General features: G+C 43.3%; 1 protein-coding gene across 3 annotated transcripts in view; it reads right to left on the reverse strand.

Moving 5' to 3' along the window:
* Nucleotides 1–313: 313 nt before the first annotated feature.
* The window catches only part of adam23a (ADAM metallopeptidase domain 23a), a 119,723-nt gene continuing 104,556 nt past the window's right edge, over nt 314–15,480 (reverse strand). For all 3 annotated transcript variants that reach the window (XM_078403651.1, XM_078403648.1, XM_078403649.1), the window contains one exon: nt 314–3,902. In XM_078403651.1, coding sequence (XP_078259777.1) covers nt 3,793–3,902 — 110 coding nt within the window. In that variant the 3' untranslated portion in view covers nt 314–3,792. The remainder of the gene's footprint in view (nt 3,903–15,480) is intronic.

The following is a 15,480-nucleotide window of genomic DNA, read 5'->3' on the forward strand; positions in this document are numbered from 1 at the left end:
TAAAAATCATGTTGTACCACAGAATTTCTTGCCCATCATTATATGATTTTAAGACATGAAATGAGATGTGGTGCAGGCATGTCATCGTCTTGTACTTAAACATGACACACAGATGAAGATGTATTGCACTATCATATATCTTGTAGCAGGTGTGTAGAAATCGGCCAGTAAATGTAACCCTCCGCCCTCTCCCTCTGCACTGAGGCTTAGCTTTGCATTCACGGACAATCTCTTCCATTGCCATATTGTGATGGTCCTGTCACACAGAGACTGTTAACACTGAACATAAATTAGCCATATCATTTTCTCTTTTGGTATGGTGATCTTTAATGAAAATAAACCCAGTGCTGTTATATTACTAAAGATTGAGTAAGACATTCCATTCACGGCATCTCATTATTAAGTACAACTTCTACGAACAGAAGTGAATTGAGTATATAAAAAAACCATTTCCTTCATGATTTTCAAGTATTTAGCAGTTCATACTGTGTTTTTGTTGTGGATAGGTGTGTGCAATACACATTTTTGCATAGTAAATAAAAAAGATGTACTTGTTAATCTTTTCTTTCTTTCCCCATGCACCTGTCAGCATAGTTCTGCTGAGATTATTCTTGTATTTCTCAACGAAGATGATGCAAGCTTCATTATGTTACTACATGCAGCATCCCAGTAATAGCCAAGGTTTTTGCCTTCTCTAGAATGACTAATGTTATATACATTATCGAAGCAGCAGCTATATAGGGGATATGGTGGGCAAAGCTGGTGTCCATTCAGATGGCATGGTGGAGATACTATCAAGGCTACTCTGACCTCAGTAGGTTGCATGCTGAGTGAACCAATTTTCTTGAGGTTACCAAGCCACAAGGAGGGACATCGGACTGCCCAACCCTCCAGAAATGACCCAGAGTTTCTCAGAAATGAAGATTAAACTCTGGTGCAATGCCAGGTGCAACCCAGTAGGAAAATAAAAGTTGCAGACTTTAAAAAAATAACACTTCCATTTATCAATTATTAAAAAAATGTTGATGGCAAAGGCAGTTTGATTGACAGGGAAAAATCACCCAAACAGGCAACCGTTGATCTGAAGGCCAATATCACATAAGTGCCGGAGGAACAGTGGGAGTTGGGGCAGTGTGTTGGTTGGAGGTGAGGACACAAAACCCCCAATAACACTGGACTGAGTGGGCACCTCTGGAGTAACCACCCTTCCAAGTGGTTGCTAACATGGTAGAGCATCACCGAGGTGTACTTTTACACTGGGTTGGATGGAGAAGTCGTTTCCTGTATGGAGAATTTGCTTTTTATTTTTCCTCCCCATGATTTTTTGAGACCTGGTTTGGGGATTGTCGATCTTTGGGCTTGTCAATCATTGGGTTTGTCATGCCACTAGTGACAAGTTGGCCTTATTAATGTTTGCCAAGGGACTGGACGCTACTGCTATTATCTCCAATACAATCACAACCCTAATCCACTCTCTCATACAAAGTCTTCCATAGCTATTTTCACTCTTAAGACCATATAACAGTGCATTTTGCATCATTCGTATACATCGGCTCCACTCTCTTGCTGAAGGATTGACCCGGTCTTTTCAACAGCATTATCCGATCACACGACTTCCAGCATCTTGCAGGGAGATGGCAGCAAATGTGTGGGGAGATCGTCCCATCCCAAGTATCTCCTCCAGAGACAACTTAAGCTGACTTGTTAAGACATCATAATTTCTTGATGTTGCTGGTTCAATATCCAGGAACACCCTGACAGGGCTCCAAGTACACAGGTTGCAGCAATTCCATAGAATGGTCTACTCCATGTCAAAGGTGGCTTTGCCATAAATGTCCATACACAGAATTATTTTAATATATATGTGTATATATAAGATGTTCAACAGTTTTTAAACAACAATTTACATTCTAAATAGAAATAGTCATGACATCTGCAAAGGCTGAATTATCATGAACATATCTCCCTTTCAGAAGAATGTTGGTTAATGGCTGTACTGAAAAGGGTCAGCAGCACTGGGAAATGGGATCTCTGTAGGTTAGATACAGCTCAGCTTTCTGTCAGCCATCAGGCTCCCCACGTACTCTGCAGGAGATTACACATTCTCTCTATGATGCTGCATCAGACCTTGTTTCAGGGAATGGGACAGCTCGGGTTGCAGGCAAAAGCTATCAGCAGGATAGTGACTGCTCTGATTTCAGTATTTACCGACACTGGGGAGTGTGCTGCTGGATTTCCAACACGGATGCAATACTACTGTATACTGTAACAAGAGCATTGCTTGGTCCCATGAGAATCTATCTGACTGCATACTCGGTATAAATCCAGCCTATTTGGTTACTCGCACCCTCAGTTACAGGGTGGATTTGTTTTTAGGATTGAACTGGTGGGGCGTTTACTTTTAGATCTGAAAAAAAAGCATATATATCAGATGTTATTCTGCTACGTTACTGTAGTGCCCATTTCCCAAGGATCTATCTCTCGAACTGATTGGAACAGAACAAAACAACATTCATCATTTAAGTTTAATGGCTACGACCACTTTCCCTTTCCAGTGGCACCCAATGTTACTGATTCACACCAGTGCAACAGTGCAGTGTGCAATCCATACAAAGATGTAGAATGAACAGGGCACCATTGGGTAGTACAGTCCAACGCAGGTGTGAAAGTCATTGACCAATTAGGCTTGTTACCTCTTGGAACGCAGAGCAGAATATAGGATGGATGCATCAACATTTTTCTTACATGTTCCTAACTAGTACTGAACATAATAAGTTAATAATTTTTCCATCCATTAAAGGAGCAGATTTTATTTGTGGCAATTTTTTTTTCCAGAAGCATGAGAACAAACCTGAAATGGTCTTGCAACCTGTATCAATAGGTATTCACAACTGAGCATCGATACATCCCTCAGTCATCCAATGAGGAAGGGTGATCTCTTCCAAGCTGACTCAATCAGATTACTTATATGCTGCATGGTTGCGGAAAAGATGCAATGAAACCCATATAAAGTTGTGGCCATTGAGCATGAGGTAAGGGAGTTAACATTCACCTGAAATAATGACCAACCATCATAAAACTGCGATACATTAACACAAATATACTGCGGTGAGAAGAAATCCTTACAACCTGCATTTTCACAGAGTGCTCTGTTGCTGCTCCGCTTGTAAACCAGAGAGAAAAGAAATCTGCAGCAGCTCATGAACAGCTGAGAAGTGGACCTGAGATTGGGTGCAGATATTGACCATTTTAACTTCCATGGAAGTAAAAAAAGTGCTGTGAGACATCCATCGATAGGTGCTGCAATGCTCTTTCCTTCCCTCTGATTTTTTTTTTTTTGTGTTTTTATTTTATTTCCATGCAAGTACACCTTTGGAAAGAGAACGCCATGCGCATGGGAGAGTGGTGCCTGCTCAGGGAAGCAAAGTAAATGGGAAAAAAACTCATGCGCAGTGAGATCTTGGGCGACGTTGAGTTGTGGTCGCCTGTCTCCTTCGTGTCACAGCAGGATGTCCAGGTGAGAAGCAAGTCCAATTTTCATCAGCATGTACTTGGAGCCCGCCCCACCACACCCTCACCCCAATAAATCTGAGGATGATGGTGAGGGGTGGCCAGGTGGGGGACGAGTGGGGAGGAAAAGGGTAGCCCTATGGCTGTAGAGTTTGTTTGTGTCTCTCGCCCCCACCCTCTCCCCATCACAAGTGGAGCATATGTCACGAGGCAACGTTACGTTGGGTGTACGGGCTCTGTGCTCCTGTGCTTCTACTGTGCGCCAAGCCATGACAGTTTATGCTAAGCGGTTGTACCCAGAATCCACAGGGGCAGAGTCCAGGAGGAGATTCTTTGCCTCTCTTCATATCGCTCCGGCCTGGCCGGGTTCATATCTCCTCTTCTTGACATTTCTTGCAAAGTGCAGTAGGAAGTGGGGAGATGGCGGGGTGGGGGTGAATGCAGAAACCAGAGAAGACATGGGGGAGAGGGGTTGGGGCAGCAGAGGAAGAGAAACAATATTAGTAAGGACACAGCAGGCTTGAATTCTTGTGCACTGTCTTCAGATTACAGTCACTCCTTCACTCTAAAGCCATTTGCGGTGCAATGAAAGTTGCAGAAGACAAAAGGAGGGAGAAACTAGTGGTAGACAGTAATTTAAGACACCCCAAAACTCTAAGCTGACTATTCTATATTTCAGTATTAGGTTTTAAATTTTTCTTATTTTCAATTGTATTCTCTGAACATGAAATTCAGCTTGGGTAAGGGTGAGGTGAGCACTGTGGTACCTCATCTGTTGGCCAGGTCTCTGTGATTGGAGCCTGCAAACATTGGGCAAGCCTGTGAAATCTCTCTGGTTCTCCCTTTGTCCTTGTGAATGACGGCAGGAGTGCGGGTGAGAGACTGCTCTCTGTGTCTCTCCACAACACCACCAATAAGCAGTTGTGCCTCAGACACAGACCAATGCACTAATCCCACATGTGCAGCAAGTTTGGAGACCTACTGACTGGGTCAAATGCAGACTTCTGATTTTATTTCCCCTCCTTCCATCTGTGCGACTTCAATCATACCATAAAACCACTTAGTGCTTTACCGTCAACAGACAATGACTTTAGAAACAGCCAATTGATGTCTTTGGTTAAGATTGATTGCTTGGGCTTACTGCTCATTTCAGAATACTTTAGACTGAAGGATTCCTGTGCAGATAAGCACAACCCAACACAATGAAGGTTACACATACACACCACACCTACAGGTGGACCCCCAAGAAAATGGACAAGCCATGGCCTTTACACATTGGGTTTGTGGAACTGCCAATGGTTTTCTCCTTCCCCACCTCCCTCCCCTTGGAAATTTAACACTGACACTGGCTGTCCAATCTCCTGGGAAAGAGGAGGGGGCGGGGGGGGGGAGGGGGCGGGGGGGGGGGGGGGGAGGAGGAGGAGGAGGAGGAGGAGGAGGAGGAGGAGGAGCAGGAGCAGGAGCAGGAACAGGAGCAGGAGCAGGAGCAGGAGCAGGAGGAGGAGGAGGAGGAGGAGGAGGAGATGGTAGAAGAGAAAGAGTGGGACAAAATAAATATTTTTTAAACAGCAAGACATCACAAAGCAATGAAGATAGGGATGTGCTCCAATCTCCCCAAACTCTGGCTTTATGTGGGGCATTTAAGCAAGGCCTCATGCTAAGGCACCTCAACCTATTACTGATTCCTCCTTTATCCAAAACATGCCCAATACCATTAGAAAAGGCATGCAAAACAAAACCTAGAGGCGCTGTTGATCTGAACGAGTGAGAAGTACTGAAAGAAGATACCAGAGATTATGAACTCTGTGGACAATCGAGAGTTAGCGTACAATTCAACTTTGTTTTTACAATTAAAACAATTTAATTCACCAACTACTTCTCCCAGTGGTCAAACCTCACCACAGGAAAGGCAAGTTTCAAGCTACAACTAGGGCTGTTAGCCTTTAATTGTTGGCCAGAATACTGGACCAGCATCTCAGGAGAAAACAGTCAGCACTTTGTAAACACTACTGTTCTTTTCTTCAATTTTGTTATGATATATGTTGTGCATTAATTATTAAAGTGATCAGCTGAGGAAGGAAAAAAGGCCAATTGCCAGTTAATTATCCAACCAAGTCATGCAGCATCTATTTACTTTGCATTTGGTGAGAGTAAAGTATGAGAGGATGTAGGCCAGCGGCAGAAGGGACAGCGCAGAGGGAAACAACATTGCTGTGATGAAAGCTCTAAGATTTCGCCCAGAGTCAGCAATGGAGACACGAGACACGAGAAACTGTAGATCTGGGAACCTTGAGCAAAAAACAAACTTCTGAGGAACTCAGCAGGTCAGGCAGCAGGCAGCATCTGTGGAGGGAAATGGACAGTCGACGTTTAAGGTCAAGACCCTTGTTGAGGCTGAGAGAGGTTAATTTTTCCTTCACGTACGAGGTCCCTGGTGCTGGCGAAGGCTGATTTAATTGCCTTTACAAGGGGGCCCCATGATCTATCGCTGCAGGTCAGATCAATAAAATTGGCAAGCATGCCAATTATATAGCCAGCTCTTCTATACATCCAAGTAAACATTCACATTTAGAACATAGTACATCACCCGAACAGGCCCTTCAGCCCACAATTTCTATGCCAAAATTGACGCAAGACAAACTATTATCTGCCTGCATATAATCCATATCCCCTCATTCCCTGCATATCCATGTACCTATCCAAAAGCCTCTTAAACACTACTATCATATCTGCCTCCATCACCACCCCTGGCAATGAGTTCACGGCACCCACCATCCTATCTACTACGACTCATCATTTTATATACTTCTATCAGTATATAAAACCCAAGTCTGTCCTCCTCCCCTTGTAACTATTACCGTCTAATATAGATGTCATCCTGGTAAACTTTCTCTGTGCCCCATTTCAAAGCCTCCGCATCCTTCCTGCATTGGGGAGACATCGTGACTTTCCAATTCTTGTACTCAACACCCCGACCTATGAAGGCAGGTATCCCATGCTCTTCACTACTCTATCTATTTGTGTTGCCTCTTTCAGTGAGCTATGGACTTGGACCCCAAGATGTACATCAATGCTGTGAAGGGTCTTGCCATCAATTGTATATTTGCCCCTTACTTTTGACCTCCCAAACCTCACACTTGCTCAGATTAAACTCCATCTGCCATTTCTCCACCCATTTCTGTAGCTGATCTATACTCACTATATACTTTAACAGCCATCTTCACAGTACACGACCCAAGCAATCTTAGAAATAATCTGCAAACTTGCTAACAAAACCATCTACATTTACATTCAAGTCATTTTTATATCGCACTTACAATAGATGTTCCATCACAGATCCCTGCGGAACTCCACTGCTCACAGGCCTCCAGCCTAAATATTGTCCGCCCACCACAACCCTCTTTTGTGTCTTTTCTTAGTAAGCTAGCTATGAATCCATATGGCCATGCATTTTAATCTTCTGGATCAGCCTACAATGGGGAACTTTGTCAAATGCCTTACTAAAATCCATATAGACAATGCTCATCACCCTATCTCATCAATCACCATAATCACCTGCTCAAAATACTCAATCAAGTAGTAAGACATGATCTACCGTGCGCAAAGCCATGCTGATTATCCCTAATTAATCCATCCTCTTCCAAATGTGAGTAAATCCTATTTTGAAGAATCCTCTCCAACACCTTAACCACTGACACGATGTTCACCAGCCTATAATTCCCTGTATTTTCTCTGCATCCCTTCTTAAAGGAACAACATTAGCTATTCTCCAGTCCTCCAGTACCTTGCCTATAAGCTAGTGAAGATGCAAACATCTTCATCAAGGTACTTGCAATCGCCTCTCTTACCTCTCTCAATAACCTGGTATAGATCCCGTCCTGGGGATTTACCCACTGTTATGCTTACTAAAAGATGCATCAGTTAAGTGTTTTTCTTGGGGTCTTATGCTCTATAAGCCTATAGTGAACAATCATGTAGGCACGGAAGCTATTTCTGCCAACGAGTCCCTCCCATATTCTGAGTTTAAAGGTCCAGAAGAGCAGGGAAAGAGAAACACATTTCTCCAACCCATCCATCTCCTCCCTGTTCTTTCTCCAGTAAATGTGAACACATTACATTCTTATCAACAAAAAATTAAACAGATCTCTCATGACATGATGGCACCTTGGAGGTACAACCGCCCATGTGGCTGTTATGCATAGCAATCTAATGACCAGTTGATTTGTTCAAGAAATGTTGGCTCGGGTTTGGATATTATATTAAAATAAGTGCCACATCCTTCTCAAATGATCCATGGCATCTTATGCTCCTTTGAGGGAGCATGAAGGGCCTTCACCTTACAACTAATCAAAAGGGCTGCAGCTCCAAAAGAACAGCATATGGTCAATCCTTTGCAGGGCTTTGATGTCAAGAATGTGGCACCTATTTTAATATAACCTTCCTCCTGCTTTCTGAACCTTTCCCCAGCTTTGCACCATTTTAACAGCTAAGTGGAACAAAAAAGCCCAGTGGGTTTCGATTGGACAGCTCTTCTTCAACAAATGGAGTTCAAGGAAGATGGCAATGCATTATGAGTGTAATGTGAACTGAAGGGCTGGTCAAAGGAAAGATCATCTCCTATCCCAAAGGACTTTGGAAATATATCATTGGTCCTTCATTGTCATTGTGTCTAAATCCTGGTATACCCTACTCAACACAAGGGCGGCATGGTGGCAGTGGGTAGAGCAAATGCCTCGCAGCATCAGTGACTCGGCTTCAACCCTGATCTTGAGCACAGTCTATGTGGATTTTGCAGATTCTCCCCGTGACCACAGGTGCTCCTTGTGGTCCAGTTTCCATGTACTCCATGTGTACGTGTACTTCATGTACTCCACAAGTACTCCATGTGCTCGGGTTTCCTCAGGCATCACAAAGATGTCTGGGTCAATAAGTTGGCTGCTATAACTTGCCAGTGAGGGGTAGAGTCTGAGAAGAATTGGTAGAAATGTTGGGAAAGTAAAAACAGGATTGGTCTGATCTAATGCTTGATCAGTTCTGTTTCCATGCTGTCAGTCTGCAGTTGCACTCCCACGTTTGCAAGGTCAATTAGGGATTGGCAATAAATACCACCCTTACCAGCGAAACCCAGACCCCCAAACAAATAGATATATATTTTTGAATTACATTTAGATAAAATGGGCCAGCACAGGTATTGCCTAATGCCCATTTAAGGCACAGTACACTGATGCAGCACAGGTTCTCTACACTCCAGGGACAAGAATCCTATGCTCAGACATCACCTGACCAATGATTTGCTGCAACCCATTCTGTTGCAAGCTGTTGTGAGTCCGGGAGGTGACAGAGTATCATGATGACGTGCAGATGGGGCTTGGTGGGAGATGTGATGGAGGCAAGGCTTTAGGAATGAACCGAGGTTTATAGATGGTATTGAGATCGTGTTGGCCTGGATTTACTGGGATTCATTTCCTTGTTTCTTGCAGGTCAGATTGACTCAGCAGTCAGGGACTTCATGATCTACTTCAGAAGAAGATCAGAAGAGTTCAAATCATCAGAAGAGTTCAAGCATGCCAGCCTCTTCTGGGTCCTGGCACAGTTTTTCTGGAACAAATACTGTTCCAGATGAGCCAAAAGCCTCCCATATTGTACGAAGGAAAAAAAAATCATATTTTTCAAACTGTTCACATCAACTGATTGTACACCATAACAACTACAGTGCTTCCAATGTAAAACAACAGTCCATTTACACACAATTAACAGAAGTGATAAACCAGAATGGTCAAGGGATCAAAAAGGATTAGGACACAATTCAGTTTACCGATAGGGTCTCAATTCAAAACTGTACAAGCAAGGCTAAAAATATAGCAGTCCCTCAATGAATCACCACACAAAATCATATATCAGGTTCCACGGCAGGATGTCAGAACTGAACGTGAAAGTGCAAACCAGGATCCCACAGTGGTCTGTACCCGAGCAAAAAATCAGGATTGTATTGCTTGCTTGTCCTTTAACAGTGCTTCCACGCATTGTCCGCTGCCCTGAAGCAGCTTGCATTTATACAGCACCTTTCAATGGTAGGGTACTTGCTAAGTAAAAGTTTGAAGGCGGGACCAAGCTGAGTAGAGTGGCAGCAGAAGCCATGAATAGAGAAGGTGAGCCCCAGTGGGAGGACTGAACGTGGGGAAGCAGCTCAGGATATTCATAGAGCCCTGGGGAGCATCATTGAAGACCTTGTGGCACAAGTACATAGTTCTGTGAAAGTGGCAACACCAGTAGTCAGGGTGGTGAAGAGGACATATGGCACGCTTGGCTTGTTTGACAAAGGCAAGAGTCCAAGGGTTGGGATGTCATGTTACAGTTTTACAAAATGTTGGTTAAGCTGCACCTGGAATACTGTGTGCAGTTGTGTATCACTGCACTGTGGAAAAGATGTGATTAAGCTGGAGGAGATGCAGAAAAGGCACACAAGGATGTTGCCTGGATTGGAGTCTTGAGTTATAAGATTTCATAGGTTAAAGGTGAAAGGAGGTTTAAAGCAAATGTAAGAGGTTAATTTTTGATGCAAAGAGTAGTTGGTATCTGGAATGAGTTGCCAGAAGTGGTGGTGAAGGCAGCAACAGGAACAACATTAAGAGACACATGGTCAGGTACTGGAAAGAGCAGGGCAGAGAGGGATATGGAACTAAGTGCAGACGTGGGATTAGTATAGACAGGCATGGTGGTCAGCATAGACGTGGTGGACTGAAGGGCCTGTTCCTGTGCTATACAACTCTGTCCACAGATAAGATGGGGACAGGTACACCTATATGGACGTACATGGATAGGACAGGTTTGGAGGGATATGAACCAAAAGCTGGCAGATGAGACTAATGTAGCTGGGACATGTTGGCTGGTGTTGACTCTATACCAGCAGAAGGTTAGAAGAGGTAGGGAGGGATGAGACCCAGGAGCTGATGCTGTAGGTTGGGAAAAGCAAGAGCAGTGAATTGTGGACTTCTTTCAGGAAAAGATTCAAAATGAGGCAAAGAATGTTCCTCTTCAGATGTTGTTCTTAACCACTTGCTGCGTAACTCCTAATTATTGCTACCAGCATCTAGAATGCAGTTTGTGGATTCAGGATGAGAGGAGATCTCATCGGAATATAGAAAATTCTCACGGGACTCGACAAACTCTATGCAAAGTTGATCTGTGATCAGGTTGAAATGTTTAGAATCACTTGGACTACTATGGGCAGTTCAGGTCACACACTACAGGAAGGAGATTAAGCTAGAGAGGCACACTACAGGAAGGAGATTAAGCTAGAGAGGGTGCAGAAAAGATTCACGAGGATATCGCCAGGACTAGAGGGCTTGAGTGATAAGTAGAGAGAGGATATCTGGACTGGTTTCTTAGAGTGATGGAGGCTGAGGGGTGATCTTATAGAGGTTCATGTGATTATTAAGGGCATAGGTTTAAGGTGAGAGGGAAAAGATTTAATGGGAACCTGGCTTTTCCACATAGTGGTAAGTGTATGGAATGATGTGCCACAGGAGGTGGTTGGGGCAGATACAATTATAACTTGTGTAGGAAAATAACTGCAGATGCTGGTACAACTCGAAGGTATCACAAAATGCTGGAGTAACTCAGCAGGTCAGGCAGCATCTACGAGAGAGGGAATGGGTGACATTTTGGGTCGAGACCCTTCTTCAGACTGACGTCGGGGCCGGGACAAATAAAGGATATAGGTGGAGACAGGAAGACAGTGGGAGAACTGGGAAGGGGGAGGGGAAGAGAGGGACAGAGGAACTATCTAAAGTTGGAGAAGTCAATGTTCATACCGTTGGGCTGTAAGCTGCCCAAGCGAAATATGAGGTGCTGTTCCTCCAATTTCCGGTGAGCCTCACTATGGCACTGGAGGAGGCCCATGACAGAAAGGTCAGACTGGGAGTGGGAGGGGGAATTGAAGTGCTCGGCCACCGGGAGATCAGGTTGGTTAAGGCGGACTGAGTTAAGGTGTTGAGCGAAACGATCGCCGAACCTGCGTTTGGTCTCGCTGATGTAGAGAAGTTAAAGTCTTCAACTTTAGATAGTTCCTCTGTCCCTCTCTTCCCCTTCCCCTTCCCAGTTCTCCCACTGTCTTCCTGTCTCCGCCTATATCCTTTCTTTGTCCCGCCCCCGACATCAGTCTGAAAAAGGATCTCGACCCGAAACGTCACCCATTCCCTCTCTCCTAGATGCTGCCTGACCTGCTGAGTTATTCCAGCATTTTGTGATACAGGCAGGCAACTTGGTCAGCATGGATGAGTTGGGCTGAAAGATGTTTTGATGGTGTTAACTATGAATCTATAAATCAGAGGGATCACGGATTCTAAATAAAGGACCAGCCACTCAAGGGTGGCAGATCTTTGGAATTCTTTATTCAAGAGGACGATGAAGCCTCAGTTGCTAGTATATTCAAGATAGAGAAAGAGATCTTGAGATACCAAGGTATAAAGGGGTTAGAACCGGGAAAAGGCAAAGTTAAAATATCAGCCACTATCTTATTGAGTGGTGAAGCAGGCACAGAGTGCCAAAAACCTACTTCTGCTTCTATTTCTACTTTTTATCTTCAACACCAACAGTTTTTTACCTCCCACCTCCAACATAACCGCAGAAAGATACTGAGGGGAATTACTTTCCTTTCACACAGTCAGTGATTTTGACACAAAAGCACTGCCCCGAAATTGGTGGGCCCAACTTCAGTAATGACTTTCAAAGGTATTTGAATAAATATCTAAAAGGAACAAATGGAAAGGGAACAAAAAAAACAGCACTGAAGAGGGGTCTCGACCCGAAACATCACCCATTCCTTCTCTCCAGAGATGCTGCTTGTCCTGCTGAGTTACTCCAGCATTTTGTCTCTCCATTCGAAAAAAACAGGGAAGTGGGTTTAAAGGGACCGTTGTTTCAAAGAGATTGGTCCTCTGCACTATCTAACTCTAACTACATGGAAGGTAAAGCAGAGGACAAGAAATAGCATCCTCTGGCACCAGTGAGCCAGTATAATCATTATTGATGGAGCACATCTTCACTTGTGACATAATATCCTTACTTAAGGCAATTCAACCCAAGGGTAGAATAGCTCCGACTAAATGTTAATGGAATCATGATAATAAACCTTAACCAATGTTGGCAATGCTAATCTCTCAGGAGACTCACTAAGATTAATGTGCTCTCAAGCCTCCGGTGTTGGATTTGAACCCACTGAACCGCAATAGAACCACACTGGAGGGCTTTACAACTCAAACAGTTTACAACTCTAGAACTCGACTTGGGAAGGATATATTCTGAGGTAAAGAACATCAAATGCTAGAGGGCTTAGATTTGAGGTGAGAGGAGGAAAGTTTAAAAAGGGTGCCATGGGATCATTTATATCCACCCGAAAGAGTACATAGGACCTTGAGTCCAGGGGAACATAGAAGGCCTATATAAATGATTGAATGAATCCCACCATCTCACAAACCATCCACCCACCTGCTCCATCAGGGACCTGCTGCCCATCACAAAAGCCCGTAAAGGGATTAAGTCATCCTTAGTCCTGAGGGGCCGCCAAGAGGGAAGCAACTTTACCATATCCTTTCAAAGACCTCTCTGGCAGCATTGCGCTGCGGGCATTAATGTGTGTCCAAACCTCTGGTGGTGGATTTGAACCCACTGAATTGCAATAGAACAATACATGAGGGCATTAACATCAAACGTTTTATGCTCGTCACAGAGTTCAAGTGAACCAATTCAGACCCTTGTGCTTTTCACCCCATGATAAGGGGAGACGGGAGACAAGAGAATGGCAGAGCAGTAACCAGCGTTGAAAGTCACTTTAAGATTAGATGGGGTGAAGATTGAGACAATGAAAGCCAAGTTTATCACTAATGATGAACTTGGATGAATGAGGAAAGAACAGAGCACATCATCTGAGCTATGACACTCTTTGCACCATCAATGGCAACTCTCCCCCTTTTTGTCACTTTGTTCAATTCCTCTCTCTCCAAAGTCCAATCTTTTCTAATCCTCAATTAGTTCCAAATTCTCCTGAAAACCCCTCTGCTTTTTAGTTCACAAATCATTGTATTTACAACACCTACATTCATGTTGACTTCCCCAAGTGAAACCGTATTTCTATCTTTCCTTTATCAGGCACTTTCATAATTTCTATCAGGTCATCCCTCAAACATCCCTTTTCTGGAGAAAGCAGCTCCAGTCTGTTCAATCCTTACTGATGCTTATAATCTCTCAATTCCAGCAACTCTCTTTAAAATCCCCATTGCACCTTTTGCAGCATCTCCTCATCCTTACAACACATTGATTACAAGCCCAGACCATCACACAGATCAACCTCCCTTCTATTGACTCCATTTATACCTCATGCTGCCTCGGCAAGGCCAGCAGCATAATCAAGGAAGAGTTGCACCCTGGCCAGTCCCTCTTCTCCCCTCTCCCATCAGGCAAAAGGCATAGAAGTATGAAAACGTACGCCTCCAAATTCAGGGAGAGTTTCTTCCCAGCTGTCATCAGACAACTGAATCATCCTATCACAACCAGAGAGCAGTGCTGAACTACTATCTACCTCTTGGTGACCCTCAGACTATTCTTGATCAGACCTTGCTAGATTTACCTTGCACTAAATGTTATTCCCTTATCATGTACCTATGCACTGTAAATGTCTCGATTGTAATCATGTATTGTCTTTCTGCTGACTGGATAGCATGCAACAAAAACTTTTCACTGTACCTCGGTACACCTGACAATAAACCAAATTGAACTGAAGTCAGCAGTGCAATAAACACTGCAGTGCAGACGACCCCATTATAGAAACACAAACACAACATCTTCTACTGACACAATATATGTAAGTGGATCTTCAAGCTTCAAATCTCTTCATATCAATACTTACAGATTTGCATTTACGTGATACAGCAAAGTAAATCAAGTACCAATTTAAATATATTCAAATGTGTACATATACTGGCAGACCCAGATTTGGATTCCAAATCTTTGAGGATTTTCAAGCCAAATGAATGGAATAAAAGCACAGATTTGTTCAATTGGGAAGTTGGGATTGGGGTCTTTTGGCAGACCCTCCGAAGATAGCATTAATTACTCTGTTGAAGACACTATTGCCTTAAAGCATTTTCATGAACACGTCAGAAGTTGCCAATATCTGCCTGTCTGTCTAGACCTGGAAGGCTTTAAGATAGTATTGTCCACATTTGAGAGTTGCCCTGTAGATCAAGGAGACAAAGCCAGACATTTTTCAGGAAGTTCCAGGAGAAAATTAAAGATATAAAATTAAGAGTTAAATCTTCCCTCTCCTGAAGCAGTAATTGGCTATTGTGAGCTTCACAGTCTGCATGGCACTGTCATGTGTTAACATCAATGGAACCAATTTAAAGGAATTTTCCATCTCTGTTGCTATTTACCTCCCAGATACCTGAGAGCAAAAAGGATTAAATTTTAAAAAGAAATCATTCACATATTTCTGCCCTTTTATTCTCCTAATATATGGAATCTATTCTTTAATTAAGTGTTTGAATTTAATGTTGGGTTTCTTTAATATGAAACATATAACATTTGCTATCTTATCCCGCATTCCCTCCCACTCAAGTCTACCTATCTGGCTGCTACTGTTATGGGTTGTTCACCATGTCCATTTCTTCTGGGACTGAATTCAAAGCTGGGAGATATCACCCCAGTTTTAAACACATTGCCAGTATTAAAATAATCTTTAAATGGAGAGTAACTAGAATGTTTTCACAACTGTGATGAGGTGTTCAAGTAATTCTCCTAAACATAACTATCTTACTGGAAAAGTAATTTGGAATGTTATAAATAGTGTCCACGAGTTTATTGAAGATATAAAACCCAGAGTATGAATGACTAGGAGTTCATCATTATTTCCAATTGCAGTCTGAAACCAATAATACAACTCAATTCAAACTGGACAGCAACCCACTTCCT

The sequence above is a fragment of the Rhinoraja longicauda genome, chromosome 8 (genome assembly GCF_053455715.1).
Source record: "Rhinoraja longicauda isolate Sanriku21f chromosome 8, sRhiLon1.1, whole genome shotgun sequence".
Lineage (NCBI taxonomy): Eukaryota > Metazoa > Chordata > Chondrichthyes > Rajiformes > Arhynchobatidae > Rhinoraja > Rhinoraja longicauda.